This window comes from Osmerus eperlanus, chromosome 11, assembly GCF_963692335.1.
Source record: "Osmerus eperlanus chromosome 11, fOsmEpe2.1, whole genome shotgun sequence".
NCBI classification, from domain to species: domain Eukaryota; kingdom Metazoa; phylum Chordata; class Actinopteri; order Osmeriformes; family Osmeridae; genus Osmerus; species Osmerus eperlanus.
Window position 1 is genome coordinate 7,579,079 of NC_085028.1, and position 19,501 is coordinate 7,598,579.

The 19,501-nt window shown below is 47.7% G+C and overlaps 2 protein-coding genes across 5 annotated transcripts; both read left to right on the forward strand.

The window, feature by feature from the left end:
• The first annotated feature begins 4,953 nt into the window (after nt 1-4,953).
• On the forward strand, nt 4,954-15,290 carry LOC134028685 (prolyl hydroxylase EGLN2-like). Of its 4 annotated transcripts, none has more exons than XR_009931567.1 (6): nt 4,954-5,241; nt 5,888-7,398; nt 12,567-12,686; nt 12,813-12,999; nt 13,479-13,546; nt 13,774-15,290. XR_009931567.1 is itself a non-coding variant. In XM_062472388.1 (6 exons), the coding sequence occupies exons 2-6, from the start codon at nt 6,142-6,144 to the stop codon at nt 13,824-13,826; spliced, it is 1,635 nt and encodes a 544-aa protein (XP_062328372.1). In that variant the 5' UTR covers nt 4,956-5,241; nt 5,888-6,141; the 3' UTR covers nt 13,827-15,290. The 4 variants fall into 4 exon arrangements, 3 of the variants coding, with proteins under 3 accessions (XP_062328374.1, XP_062328372.1, XP_062328373.1); XM_062472388.1 differs by having other exon boundaries at nt 4,956-5,241; nt 12,813-12,949; XM_062472389.1 differs by having other exon boundaries at nt 4,956-5,241; nt 6,043-7,398; nt 12,813-12,949.
• Nucleotides 15,291-16,375: 1,085 nt separating this feature from the next.
• Nucleotides 16,376-17,999, forward strand: tmem160 (transmembrane protein 160). The gene is made up of 4 exons (XM_062472391.1): nt 16,376-16,659; nt 16,768-16,792; nt 16,997-17,089; nt 17,677-17,999. The coding sequence occupies exons 1-4, from the start codon at nt 16,435-16,437 to the stop codon at nt 17,991-17,993; spliced, it is 660 nt and encodes a 219-aa protein (XP_062328375.1). The 5' UTR covers nt 16,376-16,434; the 3' UTR covers nt 17,994-17,999.
• The last annotated feature ends 1,502 nt before the right edge of the window (nt 18,000-19,501 follow it).

Sequence of the window (19,501 nt, forward strand, 5' to 3'; positions counted from 1 at the left end):
CTGCTCTCTTCTTCTAAGTTGTCAGAATAAGTCTCTGTCAGCTCTGGTAGAGAGAACTAGAGCCTGAGTTTCCAGGACAACCCCCCCCCCCCCCCCTTGCCCTTAGTTTATTTCCTGCTTCTTATTACATCAGTGAGCAGGTACAGTCCACACAGAGGACATGAAGGACATTGCATTCGCCAACCAGACATGGGTGGAGAATAATTGTTCTTTGTTGAAGCTGTTTTGCCACAGCAGCTATAATAGCAGGTTATGTAACAAAACCCGCACACATGCACACCCATACTCCAAAGAACACCGTGTACACACATTGACCACTTGTTGCTGGAATTGTCCGTCCTGTAACAGAGCTGTGTGACCACACACACACTCTCACACACACAAACACATGCTCTCTCACACACACACACACACACACACACTCTCTCTCACACACATGCTTGCCCTTGAGGAGATGTCTATTGGACATCATAATCCAAATATTACCTTTAGTAGATACAATGTTCTGTGACTTACATCAGAACGCTCTAGTGTGATTCTGAGAGGTTGACTATCTCCTGTCAGATGATCCTTACTGCTCCTGCAGGAAAGCTTTGATATTATTATAACAACAGGGTTACACAACACCCAGTTTAACATGTGTGACCCAGACATACACACACACACAAATAGGCACACGGCCTTGTGCTGAAATTGTTTCCTCTGTGTGACCGGTTGTGTTTGAGGTTATGTGTGCTGGCATTGGCTGGCCCGTAGCCCGATCAACCCATGGTTGATCATTTACATTTACATTTAGTCATTTAGCAGACGCTCTTATTATCCAGAGCGACTTATAGTAAGTACGGGGACATTCCCCCGAGGCAAGTAGGGTGAAGTGCCTTGCCCAAGGACACAACGTAATTTGGCACGGCTGGGAATCGAACTGGCAACCTTCAGATTACTAGCCCAACTCCCTCACCGCTCAGCCATCTGACTACCTGATCAGGTGTGTGGAACACACCAGTGTGGGTTATGAACAGTGATGTCATGGTTCAGACATCTGAGCGAAGCCTAGTTCAGGCATTTGTCTCACTTCAAGCTCATAGAGCCTTGTCCCATTAAAGGGGTCACATAAATTCTGCACAGACACACACACACACACACACACTCATGTCCGGTACATGTTGGACGATTTCTGTGCTGTTCCCACCCTTGCTCATGGCAGCTTGTCATGGCCACAGCTATGCACCAGTGTCTCTAGTGTTTTCCCTAGTGTTTCTCTACTGTTTCCTTGTCATTCTCTGTGTTGGTCTGTGTTGTGGGTGTGTTTTGTCTATCACCCTCAGATCCCTACACACCTGTGACTCATCACCATCTCATCACAGGGATCTCCCCTGTGAATATATGTTTGCTTCCCTTGTCAGCCTTTGTCTCATTGTCAGTCTCGTTGGTCTGTGCTACCCTGCCTATGTTAGTAGTCTTTCTGGTGGTGTTCCTAATTGTGAGGAGTTGGTTATTTTGTATTCCTGCCTCTACATGTTCCCTGATGTTGCCTCTACCTGATTTTGTGTTTTGGCATTCTTGCAGTTCTGTGATCCTGTCTTCCTGCCTCTCCTGCGTTTGGGTCCAGTTCCCCTGCTACACGCCTGTTACCTCCGTGATGTCTGGATGTTACTGAGGGGGTTTGATAGCCTGCATGCTCCCTGCCTCATGTTGGATGTTTGCTTCTGACACACACACTGGTGGACATACACATATAAACACACATACAGACACAAACATCAATGCACACACACACATAGACTTCAATCCATGTAAACACACACACACACACACCCACACATACCCACACACACAGTAAATCACTGATTTGCTGTCTCCTGCCACCTAGTGGACAACAATGCCGTGCTGCATGCAACATACAGTTACAGTAAACTGCCACCAGGTGGCGACAGAGATCATCAGACAAGCAAAGCCAGCAGCTTTGCACAATCCACCAGCGTTGCAGAATCCAAAGGAGCCCTCAGCCCATGGTTGAGGGCCTATCCCTGCGCCTCAGGACCACAGACAAGAGGTAGAAGCTATATCTGGACATGCTTTCCGACTGCTGTAGATAGTACTGCCCTTACACTTTCACCTTTCTCTCTCATGGAAATCTCAATTTGATAATGAACCATACTCTGCTGGGGTGTAGGAGATCTTACTGAACCGCCATCTTGGATTATTTCCTCTGGTGTTTCTTTTTATATCACACCAAGCTATACTAGGAAGGGCTATCTCTGAGCTAGCACACCGCTCTTCTCCTTTCACCCCCCCTCCTTCTCCCTTCTCCTCCCTCATTCCTCCGTCATTCATACACACTCCATCGCTCATAATTATTCCCCTCTCTCTCTCACTTAGCTCTCTTTCATTCCCCCTGCATCTCTCTCTCTCTCTCTCTCTCTCTCCTCTCCTCCTACCCCTCCCTTCTGAGTAAAAACACTGTGCCCACCACCCAGTCTCAGTCTATTTATACACCAGTCATCTGGTGTGACCTGCATGTGTGCGTTGTCACGCATACCCAACCAAAACTGCCAGTGCCAAGTCAACCACTCAGCTATTCAGCCTGCATGCCAGCCAGTCATTTAACCAATCACTCAGCAGGCCTGCCAGTCTGCCAGGTAGCCAGTCAGTCAGCTATTCAGTTAATCGGCCAACCAGGTAGCCTTCTCTTTGGTTTTCCAGCTACCCACCTTGGCTACCCTCAGCATGTCCCAGGATTCAGAATAGAGCAGATTAAAGTCAGTGGACAAACATGTTGACGTCATTCATAGTTACACACATACTGTACATTGCAAGTATAACACTGTTGTGTAATCACAACAACACTCCAAAACACACCACATACTAACACTCTGCAACCCTACACTTCACAATACTACAAATCACACCACAACCTTACCTAACACACTGCAACACCATACATCACTGCAAAACACACCACAACACCATAATGCAAGAAAACGATCTGATCTGTGTCTGTGTGTGTGTGTGTGCGGAGGTGTGTGTCCATGTGTGTACCTGCACCACTCCCACTCCCAATCCTTCTATAAGGACTCCTACTCCAACCCTCCACACAATGCAGATGCTGATGGGTACAGTCAGGGGGGCAGGGCCCTGTGCCAGGGACTGCAGGTGGCACACTGCTGGGTACATACCCCTCCACACGTCCCCTGCACACCCTGCAAAACCCATCCATCATATTTCCCCAACCAAGGCTACCATCATAGCAATGAATGAGGGGGACCTTCAGAGTACGGTTATAATGGTCGGGAGCACTTTACTCCATCAAAGTGCAGTGAAGTACCTTGTGGATCATGTTCTGTGATGTGACATTGAGGTCATGTAAATGATAGAGTGGTGAATAACGAATAATTGTGACATTTAATCAAAACTGCTGTCCCTGGAGGGGGTGAAAGTCAGAGTGATTGTTTGAGCTGAGAGGGCCAGTGTTGGTGTAAGCTCTTTATACCAAAGGGAGAAGTTTTAGAACCACTTTTACCTATAGAAGAGCCAACTGTATAAAATATTTTAATCAGGGATCTAGAAGGTTTCAGGAAGAAAGTTTCCGCTTGAACCTTGGAGAGTGGACAAGGGTTCTCTATGGAACCTTCCAGACCTTTCTATGGACCATTATCTTTCAGAGGGTTCTTGACAGAAGTTTAACAGATCAGACTTGTGTTGTCAGTGGAAAGTCCAGTCTTGTTTACCAACTGCCTGTAAAACTGCCTGCCTTCTCTGTCATGCCCTGCCAAGGGACAATGGATGAAAACTAGCTAACCGCTAATTCTGGTGCATTTACATGTTTATCAATGTACACTGTCCCTTTTCAAATAAACACATATATAAAACCTCTCACCTGCCAGTGTCCCGTCCAGTCAGACAGCGAGTCAGCTCCACGAGTCTGACGAGCAGATGACTTCGCATTTTAGGATTTACTCAGCATTGTAGGTCTCAGCTGTTCTGTTGTTCGAATATGTTGTCTGAAGGAGAAATTACACACATTGTGTGTGTGGGTGTCTGTGTGTGTGTGTGAGAGAGAGAGATGGAACTTAACCTCTCTGTACTACTGAGGTCAGATACACATTATAGATGGCTCACCCTGTCAATAAACTAGTGAACCTGTGGTATCACATATGGGTTGATCCAGGCTGTCTAGCCTGCAGGGTTACACAATCAGTTCAAAGTTTGCGTTATTTGCCCTCTGCCCTTAAGCACGCCATATCTCTCTCCCACTCCCTCTGTCCCCGTCTTTCTATACCTTTGTATCTCTCAGTCTAGTGTGTGTGTGTGTGTATTACCCAGCCCACACATAGCCTGCCTGTGGGTGCCAGCTGAGGACAGAAGGAGCAGGGATCTCGATGATCGTCCACTAACGTTCTGGTGAGCGGCGAGCAGATGAGCATGGCATGCTGATCTGTGGCAACACCGTCTGACCGCCTAATCCCACGAGGCAAGGCCATAATCCATCAGGCTCCGAGGGGTCACGTGACCTCACTTCCAGCGGCTTCCTGGGGGGTCACGTGACCTCATGTCCTGCTGCTTCCTCCTGACACACACAGATTAAAGATACACTCTAATTTCTGGGTTCAGACAGACAGACAGACAAAAAGATAGATTGATAGATGTAGTATTTGGCTTAACTTTGGCTTCCACAGAGTAAAATTATATTAAACAAAAAGCGGAAGTGAATGATCAACATACTCAAAGATGTATCTGTATTTGTAGGTCATGTTGTCCTGCTACAGGCCAATGACATGTTTGTGTGCACGTGGAACTGGCAGCAGAGCTAGAACGGAGAGAGAGAAAGCGAGAGAGGAGAAGAGAGAGAGGAGGGGAGAGAGGAGGAGAGAGAGAGGTAGAGAGAGGGAGAACGAGGGAGAAAGAGAGAGAGAGAGAGAGAGAGAGAGAGAGAGAGAGAGAGAGAGAGAGAGAGAGAGAGAGAGAGAGAGAGAGGGGCGGGGAGAGTTCTCAGCGCTCACGGGGGGAAAAACAGTGGGCTACTTTTGGATATCGAGGGGAACCTGGCGTACCAAAACGGTTCTCCATTTTCGGTATCAGCCTCACAAACAAAATTCAAGCTACACAAATTGGACGACGTGTTTGTTTTTTTACGATCGGTGAGAGCTCAGAAGGAGCAGGCACTAACAGATAATCCCGGAAACAACTGAGGTCTACACCACGCCGGTCACGTACGCAACTGTAGCTTTGCGTTACTGATAGGTAAGCAATTCCATAACAGACAAGCCTATATCTTTATTTTAGCCCACTATTACCCCTTACATATCATGTAACGTAAACTCTAGGTTCCCATGAATATTTTTTAACAGACAACAATGTAGCCTATTAGTTTTATGTTACAGGGAATAAACACGTGGATATCTAAATGAGAAGGTTGTAGGACGAGTTCATTGACAATGCGTGGATACTAACGGATTTTCTGAGGTTAATTCAGTTCAGCGCGTTTACCCTTCATTATTTTAATATTTAGGCCTAGGTAATAAATCAACAAAATAGATTATTTGATCACAAATTGGGATTTAAGAACTGTTTGCGTTTTTTGTTGTTGCAAATACCCCATCTAGGTTTCCGCAAAAACATTATTATAATGGCCTACCTAACAAATTGGGTGTAGCCTATGACCTTTAGCCTATATGTTGATTGAACAGCACACTCATGACAACTTGGAGATGGTTAGTCTACATTCTCAAAATGTTACATACAAGTCTGGTATACTTAATATTAGTAGCCGACATGGCAGATAAAGCTTGCTTATGTTATGTTATAATTAATATTTAGTAGCCCTAGTGGTAGACCAATAGAGCTTTTAAACAAATCATATTCAGTGTTCTTTTTCATTTGTTTTCAGAAACCTCAAGTTTGACGATCAATTCATCTTGTAATTTAAAGACGAACAAGTAACAATGTAATACTATATTAAGGATGACAGACGGGCGACGCAAGAGATAATTCTTTTCAAAATGAAACTTTGCGATGCTGTGACTACGCGCCTCTCTCTCACAGACAGCAGTTGGGCTGCACACACTCTCTCGTGCAGTGGCCCTGGTAGAGAATGAGGCGAGGACGTGAGCTACGTGCGCACCCAGCCCCCGACGATATGAGATGGAGAGCTTGGAACAGTCGGACCTTTTAAATCCCATCACTGTCCACGGAGCTGTTAGTATTGTCGCCGCGCAGCAGAGAGAGACTAGCGGACTCGTTCTCGGAACAGCAGATCCTCACGTTTTCCAGGCCAACATGGGACTTAACGGTTACTGCACGGCTCCGCTGGGGAGCAGCACGGCCCAGGAGTTATTGGCGGGTCTGGCCTCTCAAACCGTTTACCCCGGGGTCGATGTTCTTAAGAAGCAGTCAAAAGCCGGGCTGCTGCCTTTTAACGGCGTCTCTCCCTCTGCCACGGTGGAAGGAAGTGGCAGCAGGGTTTTGCTGCAAACGCCCAAAGGCTACCACGCGCAGGTGAAGGGGGAGTCAGAAACGCCGAAAGGACTAACTCAGCCGCAAAGCAGCAGAGCGCGGTTCGCGGGGAACGGGGACCAAGCACCGCATGAGATATGCACGCTCCTGATGAAGAGGGCCAGCAGTGACCAACGGATAAGACAGCTCCAGAAACGGAAAGGTGGGGAGAACCAGGACTTCCTGTCGGCATTTGAGGTCAATTGGAGTGTAGGGTCGTTGGGGTCAACAACAAGGGCGGGGTCAGATTCTGAGGAGTTGTCCCAGGACTTCAAGCGTAGACGGCTAGCAGAAGGAGGTAAGCAGTGCGTCCTAGAAACTGCCAAAGCAACCAAGGCGGCCATAGCGCCACTCAGCTTAAACGACAACGGCATTAACCACAGCAACCATAATTGCCAAAACCGTGACACGTCCCCCCAGCCATCCTCCCTCACCGCCACTTCCCCTTGCACCAAACCCTACCCCAACGGACACAGAGCGACACCGGTAAGCCCCGCCACCCTACCGGCACAGACGTCCCCTGTGAAGGCTAACGGTATCCTGGCCCTGCCATCACCGGCTGGCCCTGGCTGGTCTGCAGATTGCGTGGCGCAGCAGTACATCGTGTCCTGCATGAAGTACTACGGAATCTGCGTCAAAGACCACTTCCTGGGGGAGAGGCTTGGTGAGCGCGTGCTGCAGGAAGTTGAGATTCTGAACAGCAGCGGAAAGTTTTGCGGGGGCCAGCTGGTCAGCCAGAGGAGCATCCCGTCTCGGAACATCCGTGGAGACCAGATCGCCTGGGTGGAGGGCTGTGAGCCAGGGTGCGGCGCCATCGGGGTGTTGATGGCGCACATTGATGAGGCGGTCATGCGCAGTGCTGCCAACGGGCAGCTGGGGGACTGTGTCATCAACGGGCGCACCAAGGTGAGGAAGCGAGACTGGTAAGCTGTAATTAGGGAGAGCGGTGGAGAATGGGGGAGGTATGAGTTAAAGATGGAGGAGGAAGGAGAATGGGGGGTGTTGGGGAGGAGAATAGGATTGGTGGGGTAGGAGAACTGGGAGGAGAATGGGTGAGATGAATGTGAAGGCTACCGCTAAGGCTTAAGGAGTTGGATGCGCTTGGGTAAGATGTGAAAGGAGTGATGGCTGTCCTAGTTCTGGTTCTGGTTCTGTTGGTCCTGTCCCCTCCAGTGCCTGTCCCCTCCAGTGCCTGTCCCCTCCAGTGCCTGTCTCCTCCAGTGCCTGTCTCCTCCAGTGCCTGTCCCCTCCAGTGCCTGTCCCCTCCAGTGCCTGTCTCCTCCAGTGCCTGTCCCCTCCAGTGCCTGTCTCCTCCAGTGCCTGTCCCCTCCAGTGCCTGTCCCCTCCAGTGCCTGTCCCCTCCAGTGCCTGTCCCCTCCAGTGCCTGTCTCCTCCAGTGCCTGTCCCCTCCAGTGCCTGTCCCCTCCAGTGCCTGTCCCCTCCAGTGCCTGTCCCCTCCAGTGCCTGTCTCCTCCAGTGCCTGTCCCCTCCAGTGCCTGTCCCCTCCAGTGCCTGTCCCCTCCAGTGCCTGTCCCCTCCAGTGCCTGTCCCCTCCAGTGCCTGTCCCCTCCAGTGCCTGTCCCCTCCAGTGCCTGTCCCCTCCAGTGCCTGTCCCCTCCAGTGCCTGTCCCCTCCAGTGCCTGTCCCCTCCAGTGCCTGTCCCCTCCAGTGCCTGTCTCCTCCAGTGTCTTTCCCCAGGCACACAATGGGGAGGAGGGCTTGGTAGGAAGGTACCCAATCTCTTCTGGCATCAGTGTCTCTCAAGCTTTGAAGATGACTCTGTCAATCCCTATCTATCTCACCCACACACAAACAAGGCATTCTTGTAGCTTAGCTAAAAGGGTGTGTGTGTACGTTGGTGTGTGTGTGTGTGTGTGTGTGTGTGTGTTGGCCTAGATAATCCTGTAGAGTTATGTAGGAGGTGTGTGTTTTTGTTCCTCTTCGAATCATATGAATGACTATCTGTGGATTCTATGAGTCTCTAACTGTACACTTCATTACTAAATAGTTCATCGATCTACTGTACCTCCTCAATTGTTAAAACAGAAACAGAACTGAGGCTGCCTGAAGTGATCTAGAACATAGCCTAGCCTGCTGTCTGGTGTGTGTGTGTGTGTGTGTGTGTGTGCTAGCCTGGTAAGAGAGACGGCCTTTTGACGCAGGTTTGGGTTATCTGAGACCCGTTATGTCACCCCCCCACTCCCGAGCCATGTTCAGACGCTAGTACACTGCATCAATCCAGTTAGTGGTTATAGAACCATCTAGACAGTTGTGTAAACTTCTCTCTGTTGCCCAACGCTCTTCCATGTATCACAGTACACTTACGGCAACAGCAGGTCTCTAGATTACTCAGCACTCATGCTCAAATATTAGCTATCAACTTCATATAAGATGTGTGTATTATATATATATATATATATATATATATATATATATATATATATATATATATATGTGTTCCATTCTCCCTGATGTAGCATTAGCCTGGCTAAGCATAGAGCATGTGTAGGTCAGAGCTATCAGAATAGATTTAGGCTTTACACTTCCACCCCTGCTACCCCCTCTCACCATCTCCCCTTCAGTCCTGCAATTCCTCTCCCGCTTCCTCCTTTCCCCCCCTCGATCATGTGACCTCCCTCCATCTCTCAGAGCGGTGTAGTGAGGAGTAGCAGACTGTATTGTCTGAACAAAACCAGTCACCAAAGGTCTTTGCACCGTGGGCCTTCTCGTCCCCGTTTGATGATGTCATCTTCTTGTGACCTTACCTGACTGAGGACGTTTTCCTCATAGCTGAAGGATGGTTTCTGTTATGCCTGACATGACTATATAGGAGAGAGGTTGATGTAGATGGGAGGATGGAGGAAGGGTGAAAGAGGCAGGGGAAGAGGAGGGAGGGGGAAAGTGAGGTTGAGGAAAGGAAGGGTAGGAAAAGAGGAGGAAGTGAGGACGATGCACCTAAATTGCAAGGTCACTGCACATTTCTTCACAATCTGTAAAAACTTCCTCCCTTTACCAGGGCAAAACCAGTTCCTCCTTTGCAATCTATAAGTCTACTTTTCTTATTTCCCACTATCCATTTTCCAACTCTGCCCTTAGTTTTTGCCCCTCTCTCTCTCTTTCTTTCCATCCCCTCTTCCATGCTCTCTTTCTCCTATGTATTATCATCCTCTCTCTAGCTAGCCTGCCAAAATATTTCCCCGCTGTTTCCTTGGTAACAGGACCATACAGAGAAGCTCTGCAGTGTGTGTATTTGTGTGTGTGTGAGAGAGTTAGTGAGTGTATAAGTGACTTGGTGTTTGTGTTCGTGTAAACGTGTGTGTGTGCAGGCGCCAGAATAATGCCACCACAGCAATAGGATGTGTCTTCTGGACCGGGAGTCCGGCACACACTGAGTAGGCACAAAACGGCTTTAACAGAGAGGGAGAGAGAGAAGGAAGGCTAGAGAGAGAGAGAGAGAAAGTGAAAGAGGAGAGGTGAGACGAGGACACTGGTGAAAAAAGAGAAGAGAAATATCGGTACAGTATGTAACCTACATGGAGCGAGAGACCTGGGAGGGAGTCTGGAGGGATGAGACCGGGAGGAGATGGAAAGATGGAGACAGAACACTTAATGAAGAAGTACAGGAGAAGAAATCGAGGTGTAGGGAAAGACGAGAGACAGGGTATGAGAAAAAGAGAGGGGGATTGATGAGAGAAGAGTGTGGGGAAAAGATGGAGAGAGCGAGGGGAAAAAGAGTAAGAGTAGGGTATAGAGTGATAAAGGCGGAGACTTGGTGTCTGAAAGAGAGAGAGAGAGAGAGATTAAGGAGCTCCAGAGCTAGGGAGAAATACATGAATATAAAGAAAGAGAGGGCTAGAGAGAGAGAGAGAGAGAGACATTGTTGGAGCTGCTTGAGTGATGCGGCAGCCGTATCATAATGAATGTCTGCTGCAGACTGTCCTCATATGCCTCTCTCCTAGCAACTAAGCTCACACGCACATCCTGACACGCATACACACACACAAGCAAACACATGCCCACACACAGACAACCCTATCAGAAGAAGTGTATTACATGCATCACCTACAGTAGCATCGTGTCGCAGTTTAGATAGCAGCTAACATCACAGCCCTTTGGAGTATAGTTAACTAGCAGCTAACATCAAATCCCTTTGGAGTATATTTAACTAGCAGCTAACATCAAATCCCTTTGGAGTATTAAACAGCTAGTAGCTAACAACTCATCACGTAAGAATATATCTAGCAGCTAACAACCCCGTACAATGGCAGTGTAGCGGTGCAAGTAACTAGCTGGCACTCCGACACACAGAGGCGTTGTGTCTCCAGCTGGTACATTGACTTGGAATGAGGATGAGAGCACCAAGTAGATAAATAGAGGATGTATGCAATGAATCAGCTCCGTGTAGAATGCCCAATTCAACCCTTAGAAGTAATTTAATGTCATTAACCGGGCTGAATGGTTTGGTAGATTTCACCTTTCCACACTGTGTAGCTGATTTGGCTTTGTGCTGGACATACATTTGTAGCACTAGTAGGAAACTGCACCTCCATGACAAACACACACACGGATAGTGTGTTTTGCTTTCTGCCTTACGTTGAAAACACAGAACAACAGAAATGAACAGGAATGAATGCATTGCATGTCCATAAAACCACAAGCAAACTGCCTGGTCAGAGTGGGGATCTCTGGTTTTTGTTGAGGCAGAGGCAGAGTCAGAGGCAGACTGGTGTTGAATTGAGGAGTGGAAAGGTTGTTGTTGAGGTTCTGGTGGAAATGACTTCATCTTTTCAGGATTGTGGAGATCCAGGACGGGATGAGTCAGTGCTTTGCTGAGGAGAAAGGCCAGGCTGTGGTTTTGTGTGGCACACACACACACACACACACACACACACACACACACACACACACACACACACAGAGAACTCCCTGCTGCTTATCCCTCTCTCCCACTCTAACTTTCTCAAGCTCGATTTCCCCCCTCTCTCTTTCAATCTATCCCTCCCTCCCACCCGCTACCACTATAACCCTTTCCATATTTATTTAACTTTGCTCTCAGAGAACAGATTGTTCTCTCGATCTGTCACCGTGGCAGCCAGCATATCTCTGTGGGAACGAATGCAGGTGGCACACTGACAGACTGGCAGGCAGGGGCACTGCCCCTTAGACTGGCAAAGAGGGGGCAGATCAGCAGAGAAATGGATGGAGGAGAGGGTGATAGTATCGGAGCGTGTCGAATCATGCTGGTGTCATGCAGTTTAACAGACCCTGGTCTATAGAGGACAGCATGTGTGTGTGTGTGAGTGTGTGTGTGTGTGTGTATGTATGTATGGGTGTGCGTGAGTATGACCGAATGTGTGAGTGAGGGTGTGTGTGTGGATAGTATCATTCAGTTGCTGTAGGCTAGGGTTGTGCCGTCTCTGCTCTGATATAGTTCATGTTAATTGGGGCTAATTATGGTTGTTAACAGTGAAAACTGCCTTAAGCTGAGATCACCAGCAATGACTGTGTTTGTGTGTCTTTAGGTGTGTGTGTGTGTACGTGTATGTATGTATGTTTGAGAATGAGAGAGAGCGAGAGAGGGTGTTTTTAAGTGAAACTGAAAAAGTTTGTGTAATCAAACTTTGAATGTGTTTGGATATCATGTGCGCACACACAACCATGCAGAAAGACATTGCCCGCACACACACACACACACACTGGCTAGGCACATACAAACATGAAAGGCACTTTCAGGAACACACTTACAAGACTATGACAGTGAATGAGAGGAGTTAAAGGGCCCACATTTGAAGAGTCTTGAACAGAAAACAAGAACCAGAGCAGGTCTCTGGTCTAGGAGGTCCCCACCCTCCTGATCTGTCTGTGACTGCTTCTGTTCGAGCTGGCTGGCTGACCTGCTGACTAACTGGCTGGCTGGCTATTTAGCCTGACTGTGGAGGTGGTATACTGTGCAGGGTCAAGTGGTTTGCCAATGTGGGTTAGTATTAGCTATTACAATTACATTAGAAAGGAAACAGAGTCATTATTATCTCTCTCCCTGTCTCCCCCTTCCCTCTCTCTCTTTCTCTCTTCAGGCCATGGTTGCGTGTTACCCTGGCAACGGCACAGGTTATGTCCGCCACGTGGACAATCCTAACGGAGACGGGCGCTGCATCACCTGTATATACTACCTGAACAAGGGCTGGGATGTCAAGGTACACACACACACACCTACCTGATAACCCACATCAGCGTGTATCATCAGAAGATGGAATACTAAAATCATTTTGTGTGTGCTTGGCTGTGTGTGTGTGTGTGTGCATACGTGTGTGTGTTCCCAGGTTCACGGAGGCCTGCTCCAGATATACCCAGAAGGTAAAAGTGTGGTCGCCAACATCGAACCGCTGTTTGACCGTCTGCTCATCTTCTGGTCTGACCGCAGAAACCCACACGAAGTCAAGCCAGCCTTCTCCACCCGGTGAGGCACGGAGCTGTCAAGGCTGGTCGTGGAGGTGTCTAGGAGAGGTGGTCAGTGGCATGCATGAGTCGGATCAAACCCCGGAGAGGTCGCGTGAGGGAGGAAGTGACCCTTCCGAGTGATGTGTTCATATCGTGGACACATGCGTACATGCGCACACACACTGTTAAACAGCAGGTTTAACTATAATCGATATTACTCCCTCACAAACACTTCCTCCTCTGCTCCACTCTGCTTCCCTCTCCTCTTTACACTTGGAAGGAGGTAAGGTTGAGGACAGGAAGTGTGTGTTTCCTGAACAAGTCAGTGGGGAGATTGTGAGACTCAAGCCCTGGGGGGTAGGGTGTGTGTGGAGGGGGGGGGACTTGGGTAGGGTGTGTGTGGAGGGGGTCAGAGAGACAGGAATAAACAACTCAACCCCAGAGAGAGACCTACAGGAGAGACCAGGAGAAACCATTAACACTGTCCTGCCCTGACCCTGAGCTGACCATGTCTAACATCCTTCTCTCTCCTCTGCTCTGCTCTGTAGCTATGCCATCACAGTTTGGTACTTTGATGCCAAGGAGCGGGCAGACGCCAAGGAGAAGTATCGTCTGGGTGAGTGCAGCATGGAAGCTTTAAAAAGATATAGTTGTTTTATAGTTTGAGTTAGAGTTCTGTCTAATCTTCCTGTTCCATGTTCTTATAGTTCCGTCTGTTCTATAAGGCAGCCATAGATTTCATAAAGCCTTTCATTCAATTCATTCAAATATCTCTTAGATTTTCTTTCAACCTTTTATTTTAATATTAACCTGTCCTCTGTCCTGTTCTCTTTATCTCCATAGCAACTGGTCAGAAGGGTGTTCAAGTGCCTGTCACTCAAAGCAACCAGACTTAAATCTCAGCCAATCCCTGAAGTGCGTTGTGAACGTGCCTGCGCCTGCTGCTATTGGACGGCTGTTTTTAAAAAGGGAGACAGTTTAACCCGCTTGCTGTGTCCACACTGGATCCTCCACAGCTTAGCTGTGTGGATGTATTCCGCTGCATCTCATTGGACAGTCGAGTGAATAAGGGCGGAGACAACACAGTGTATCGGTCAGGGTGGTGACAGAAGGAAGCGGGGCCAAGAGAAACTCAGGTGGTGTCTTGACAGAAGATGATGAAGATGATGAAGTCAGAGAACACTAACTGAACAGACTATCATTTGCTGTTGATGTTTGGGTGGCTTGTTAATATTCAGCTGTGTTCTAATGTAATGAACTAACAACATCTGTCTGTGAGCAGACAGATGTTGCAACCGCAGTAGCAGGTTGTCTGTCCTTCAATCAGGAACTACATCTCAGTGGCTCGGAACCAAGACCTCAGGATAGGCTCAGATTTAGGCACACCCCCTCCCATCAGGGCACATCCTAAGAGGAAGTGGCATCATAGTAAGTTAGTTATAACATATCCTATATTGCTTTTCCACTCCATGGTACTGGCTCGAATCGACTATACTTGCCTCTTTTGATTTTCTGCCGGGCAAACCTGGTAGCTAGTACCTGGTACTTTTTCTTGGTATCACCTCCATTGAGGTTCCAGGTGAGCTGAGGTGAATTTTGTGCGACGTCGCTATGATTACCAGTGGGGGTATTATCTGCAGTTGAAAACGAGGTAGACAGACCTACCTAGTACCTACCTACCAAAAGCGAGTCAAGTCAAGACGGTACCATGCGTTGGAAAAGTGGCTCTAGTTTGCAATAGACTTTTAAAACCGCTTCTGAGTCTGAAACCAGAGATGAGATCAGAACCCAACAGCAGAGAGAAGAAGAGGAAGGTGCTTGTTCTAGAACATCCAGGTTCTGGGTAAAAAAAAGCGCCAGTTCTACAACTGAAAACTGCTGAATTCTCGTCCACTGTAGAGCTGGGTTGGTGGGGCCAGGTGATGGGCAGGTTCAAACTAGCACCGTGGCCAATCAGTCGTCAACTGTTGGTTCTTTCGTCAGCTCTGAGGTAACATGACTGAGACAGCATGTTGTGACTTTATACTTAAACATATAAAGTCACAAGCACAGACTGTAGCAGCCTGGAAAGACTGACTTGCTTAGAGTGTATGTGTGTGTCTCTGGTCCTCTCATCTTAGTATGTGTGTGTGTAGGTGTAGAACTGGTAGAGAAATACTAAGAAAAAAGCACTTTATGGATTGCCATGCCATGCTAGAAACAAACTGCATTGAGGTAGACAGGCTTGTATGCTGTACATGACATGGTTCCTCAGACACAATAGCAACTCAAATAATGACAATAAACAATCAAAAGTTTGCCTAATTTTGTCTCTGAACCTTTGCAGTATTTAATTAAAAACCTTTCTGTTTTTGTACAAAAACATGATTTTTGTCTGAATGGGTAGTCAATGAAAGTTGATTTTTGAGCATCACTTTCCTCTGTCCTCATTTTGTTTCTGTCTCACACACACACACACACACACACACGCACACAAGTGTGGAGGTGGATGACATCAGCTTCGTCACAAAATGTTCCTTAGACCAGAATAAACCCACAATATCATTTACAATACCATCTCTCTTTACCCCTCCCACCCCCTTATTCCAGCAAGCAAGAGCAGAAACCAAAACACAGACCCCAACTGCACACTATTTGTTAGAAAGACTATTTGTTATGCAGGCTGATAGTATTTCTGACTGGTCTGCTAAATGTATTGTTGGCAGCCTTATTTGGTTGGCTGGTTTGCTAAGGAAGGGAGTTGTGTGTGAATGCAGTGTGTGTACAGAGGGAGATGTGGGTGTGTGTGTGTGTGTTTATGACAGGATGTAGAGTGTGTTCTCTCTGTCCAGGGGTCTGTGGCGTTTGCGTGACTGGAAGAGAGACATGAGGTTCAGCTGCTCATCACATCAAAGGCCCGGCCTTCCTCAAAGCCCCCCTGTCAGCACGCGCACCATACTCCTCACGCTAACCAGTCATCAGGTGGGGCGGCTGTGGACGTTGTTGTCCCCGGAGACGACCAAGACACAAAAGGAACACACCCCACACAGGGACAGGCAGGAAAAGGACCGGGGACTTCATATAAGTGAACACACACACATAGTACACACACCCACTCAGACACATACCCACACGCAGACACACACCCACACACATACACTGAGGAAACAAAATTCCTTAGAAATTATGATTCATCTTGCTTGGCTGGATTTTCTTGTCGAAGAGCGCACTCATGCGGCTCTACGTTCCTAATACAAGTGGCAGGGTTTACTTGCTTTGGCCTCAGAGGAGTTTTTCAACCCAAAAGAGACAGCAATCCAATTGAACTATTTTCAAATATGGAATTAGAATAAAGTCAGAATCAGGCTGACGTTATTTTATCTATGTTATCTATTTCCATACGAAACGCACGATGGCGCTATAATCAATGGGTCTCAACATCTTCATCGACATGCTCTTCCTGGTTTTGTTTTCAGTGTCGGAGTTCAGAGGGCACTGCGGGGTCGTGTTATGTTTTCGTGAGCAATGGCTGCCTTAAGTTGGTATACGAGAAGGCAGCTACCGCAGTTATTGTCCCAGTTTGCCAGGGTTGTCAGACAAGCCCGCCCGCAATATCTCGGAGGACTACCGGTGAGGAGAGTGCACGGGTCGGTGCGGAACTGGGTGGCGGAGAAAGGACCATGGGGGAAGAGTCGGACACCGGAGCAACAGCAGTATATCTTCACAGAACTAGACAAGGCAGATGCTTTGGTAGGGTTTATATACATTTATTGTATCTAAAATCTATAAATCAAATAATTATAATGAAATATTATGTCCTGATGATCACAATTCTGCTTATTTTCTCTCGTCGGGCAGATGTTGAGGAAATCTCACGAGACAGGTATCCCATGACAGCTTATCTTCATATCAGTGTGGTGTCTGATGTGTGGGGAAATTATGTCCTGTTCCCGTTTTATGCTTTCTCTTTTGTTCTCTACTCTGGTTCAATATACTCTCTACCCTGATATGTTCTTTTCCCTGATTCTATGTTCTCTACCTTGGTTATATGCTCTCTACCCTGGTTATGTTCTCTACTCTGTTTCAGGATTTCTGTCATGGTTCCGTAATGGCCTGCTGGCCACTGGTATTGGGGTGATAGCGTTCGTCCAGAGCGAGGTTGGCCGAGAGGCAGGATACGGTACGTATAGGAGGTGGATACTAGGTCTCCAGAGAGACTTAGACAAGAGGACAGATGTGAGAATGTTTCAGTAGAAAAGATGATCAAACACCACAGTAAGTCTGTCTGAACCACCGGTGAAAGGTCTTACAGCTCATAACTTTTCCTCCTCTCTCACGAGTACCGCTAGAGAAATGTACCATGTAGTATGCTCATATGCCACTATGCTATCTTACTACTAGATTACCACTAGAGTACTCTTGGAGTACTGTTAAAGTACTGTTAGAATTTTGCCAAAGTCTGCATCCTTAGAATACTGTTAAAAAAACTGTTTTTTTTACTGTTCTATCACTGTCAGAGCACAGTCAGAATACTGAGTTGGAGGACTGTTTGATGACCTGGGCCTGGTTTCAGTGGCGCCCTCTGGTGCTTGATAGGAATATGACTGTTCCAGTTTACAATCTCATCTGACTCCTCTCTCTCTCTCTCTCTCTCTCTGTCTCTCTCTCTCTCTCTCTCTCTCTCTCTCTCTCTCTCTCTCTCTGTCTCTCTGTCTCTCTCTCTGTCTCTGTCTCTCTCACCTCCTTATTTCCACCCTCCTCCTCCAGCCTTCTTCATCCTGGGGGGGGTGTGCGTGTCGTTTGGGGGGGCGTCCTACGTGGGCAGCCTGCTCACTCTGAGGAAACTTCTGCTCCTCTCTCTGCCCGCTGTGCTGCTTCACTGCGCCGTGGTGGGCAGCGTCGCCCTCTTCTGGCTGTGTGCGGTAGCGCTCTACATCGGACGCCTGGAGGTGGAGATCATCCACGAGGATGAGGAGGAGGACGAAGGGAGCGACGAAGGCTCAGAGTGCCAGGAGTGCCGTGACCGGCGGGACCAGGAGAGGGGGGGGCACCGTTCCCATGACAACAAAGGCCAAGACAAGTAGAGAGAAGAGGGATGAGGTGTGTATGTGCGTGTGTATGTGTGTGTGTGTGTGTGTTGTATGCTGTTTGTGCACCAGGACTTCAGCGTAGCTTGATTCTGTACTTTCGTAGCTTACTGTCTCCCTCTATTGCTGTGTGTGTGTGTGGGTTTGATTGACTGACTTTGATTGACTGACTTAGAAAATAGACCTGCCTTGTGTACTGAGGGTAGTGAAGTGTGTGTTTGAGAGGGAGGGTCTTATACCTTAGTAAACGCTCTCAAACCTCCAAAGATGAAAATCAGCTGTCCAGGTAAAAAATGTATCAGATAATTAAAAAACCTGCTGCTTTATTTTTTTTGTATTAAGTCGTAAGCTTCATCCAGAATTATTATTGTCTAAAGTAGGTGGCTTTTTGAATTATTATTTTCAAAGGAACATGCATGATTCACATTCTCTCGCTCGCTCGCTCGCACGCGCACATACACACACACACACACACACACACACACACACACACACAGTGCCTCCTGTAAGTGTATATGCACTTAATCATGTTTACATTCAAAATCAGAGAGCACTGTTCCAATTCTCTTCATAACCGTGATAGACTAACAGCATCACTCCTCCTCTCTCTCTTCCTCCTCTTCCATCTTTCTTGCTCTTCCCTCTCTCTCCTCTGTCTCTCACTCTTCATCTCCTCTCTCGTCCTCCCTCTTTCCTCGTCCTTCCTCTCTCCACTTTCTCTCTAATCACCCACCTGGACCCCCTGTAGGTTGCAGCTGGTAGCTAGTTAGTTACCAGAGGTTCAGCTGATGTCAGGTCAGTGCAGGCGAGGGAGTGGTGGTATATACTGTGATAGACGCAATCTACAATCTGCTCTCAGATCTGTTTATCCACACAGTTGTTGATTCCTGTAACGAGACTGTATTTGTAATGACTTGGTTTGCAGTTCACTCATGCGGACGCACATGAACGTTTTCTTTTTCCACAGTCTTGTGTCTGGAACATCAGAGGGAATAGTAGCAGTTTTTAGTATTTTTATTTGACAAATAAATTGCTGTAATTTTGAATGATAATTTCTGAGATTTGTGTGTGTGAGGCTCCAGTTATGTTATCCAGAAGGTTTGTGTCTGCATGATTGTCGGAGCATCTACCTGTGATGTCAATAAACAGTTAACCTGATTTGATCCTTGAGTTTTGGTGAAAGAAAATATTGGGTGTGTTTCTGTGTACAGCATGGGCTGCATGTTTGTGAGTCCATCTTAGCTGGGTGTGTGTGTGCAAATAAGTCCAATTCTTTGTGTGCCTATTCATGTTTCTGTTAGGGAGTGTCAGTGGAGGTGTGTGTGCCATGCCTGTAGCCAGCTGTGGTGTGTGTGTGTGTGCCATGCCTGTGTGTGTGCCATGCCTGTAGCCAGCTGTGGTGTGTGTGTGTCATGCCTGTAGCCAGCTGTGGTGTGTGTGTGTCATGCCTGTAGCCAGCTGTGGTGTGTGTGTGTGTCATGCCTGTAGCCAGCTGTGGTGTGTGT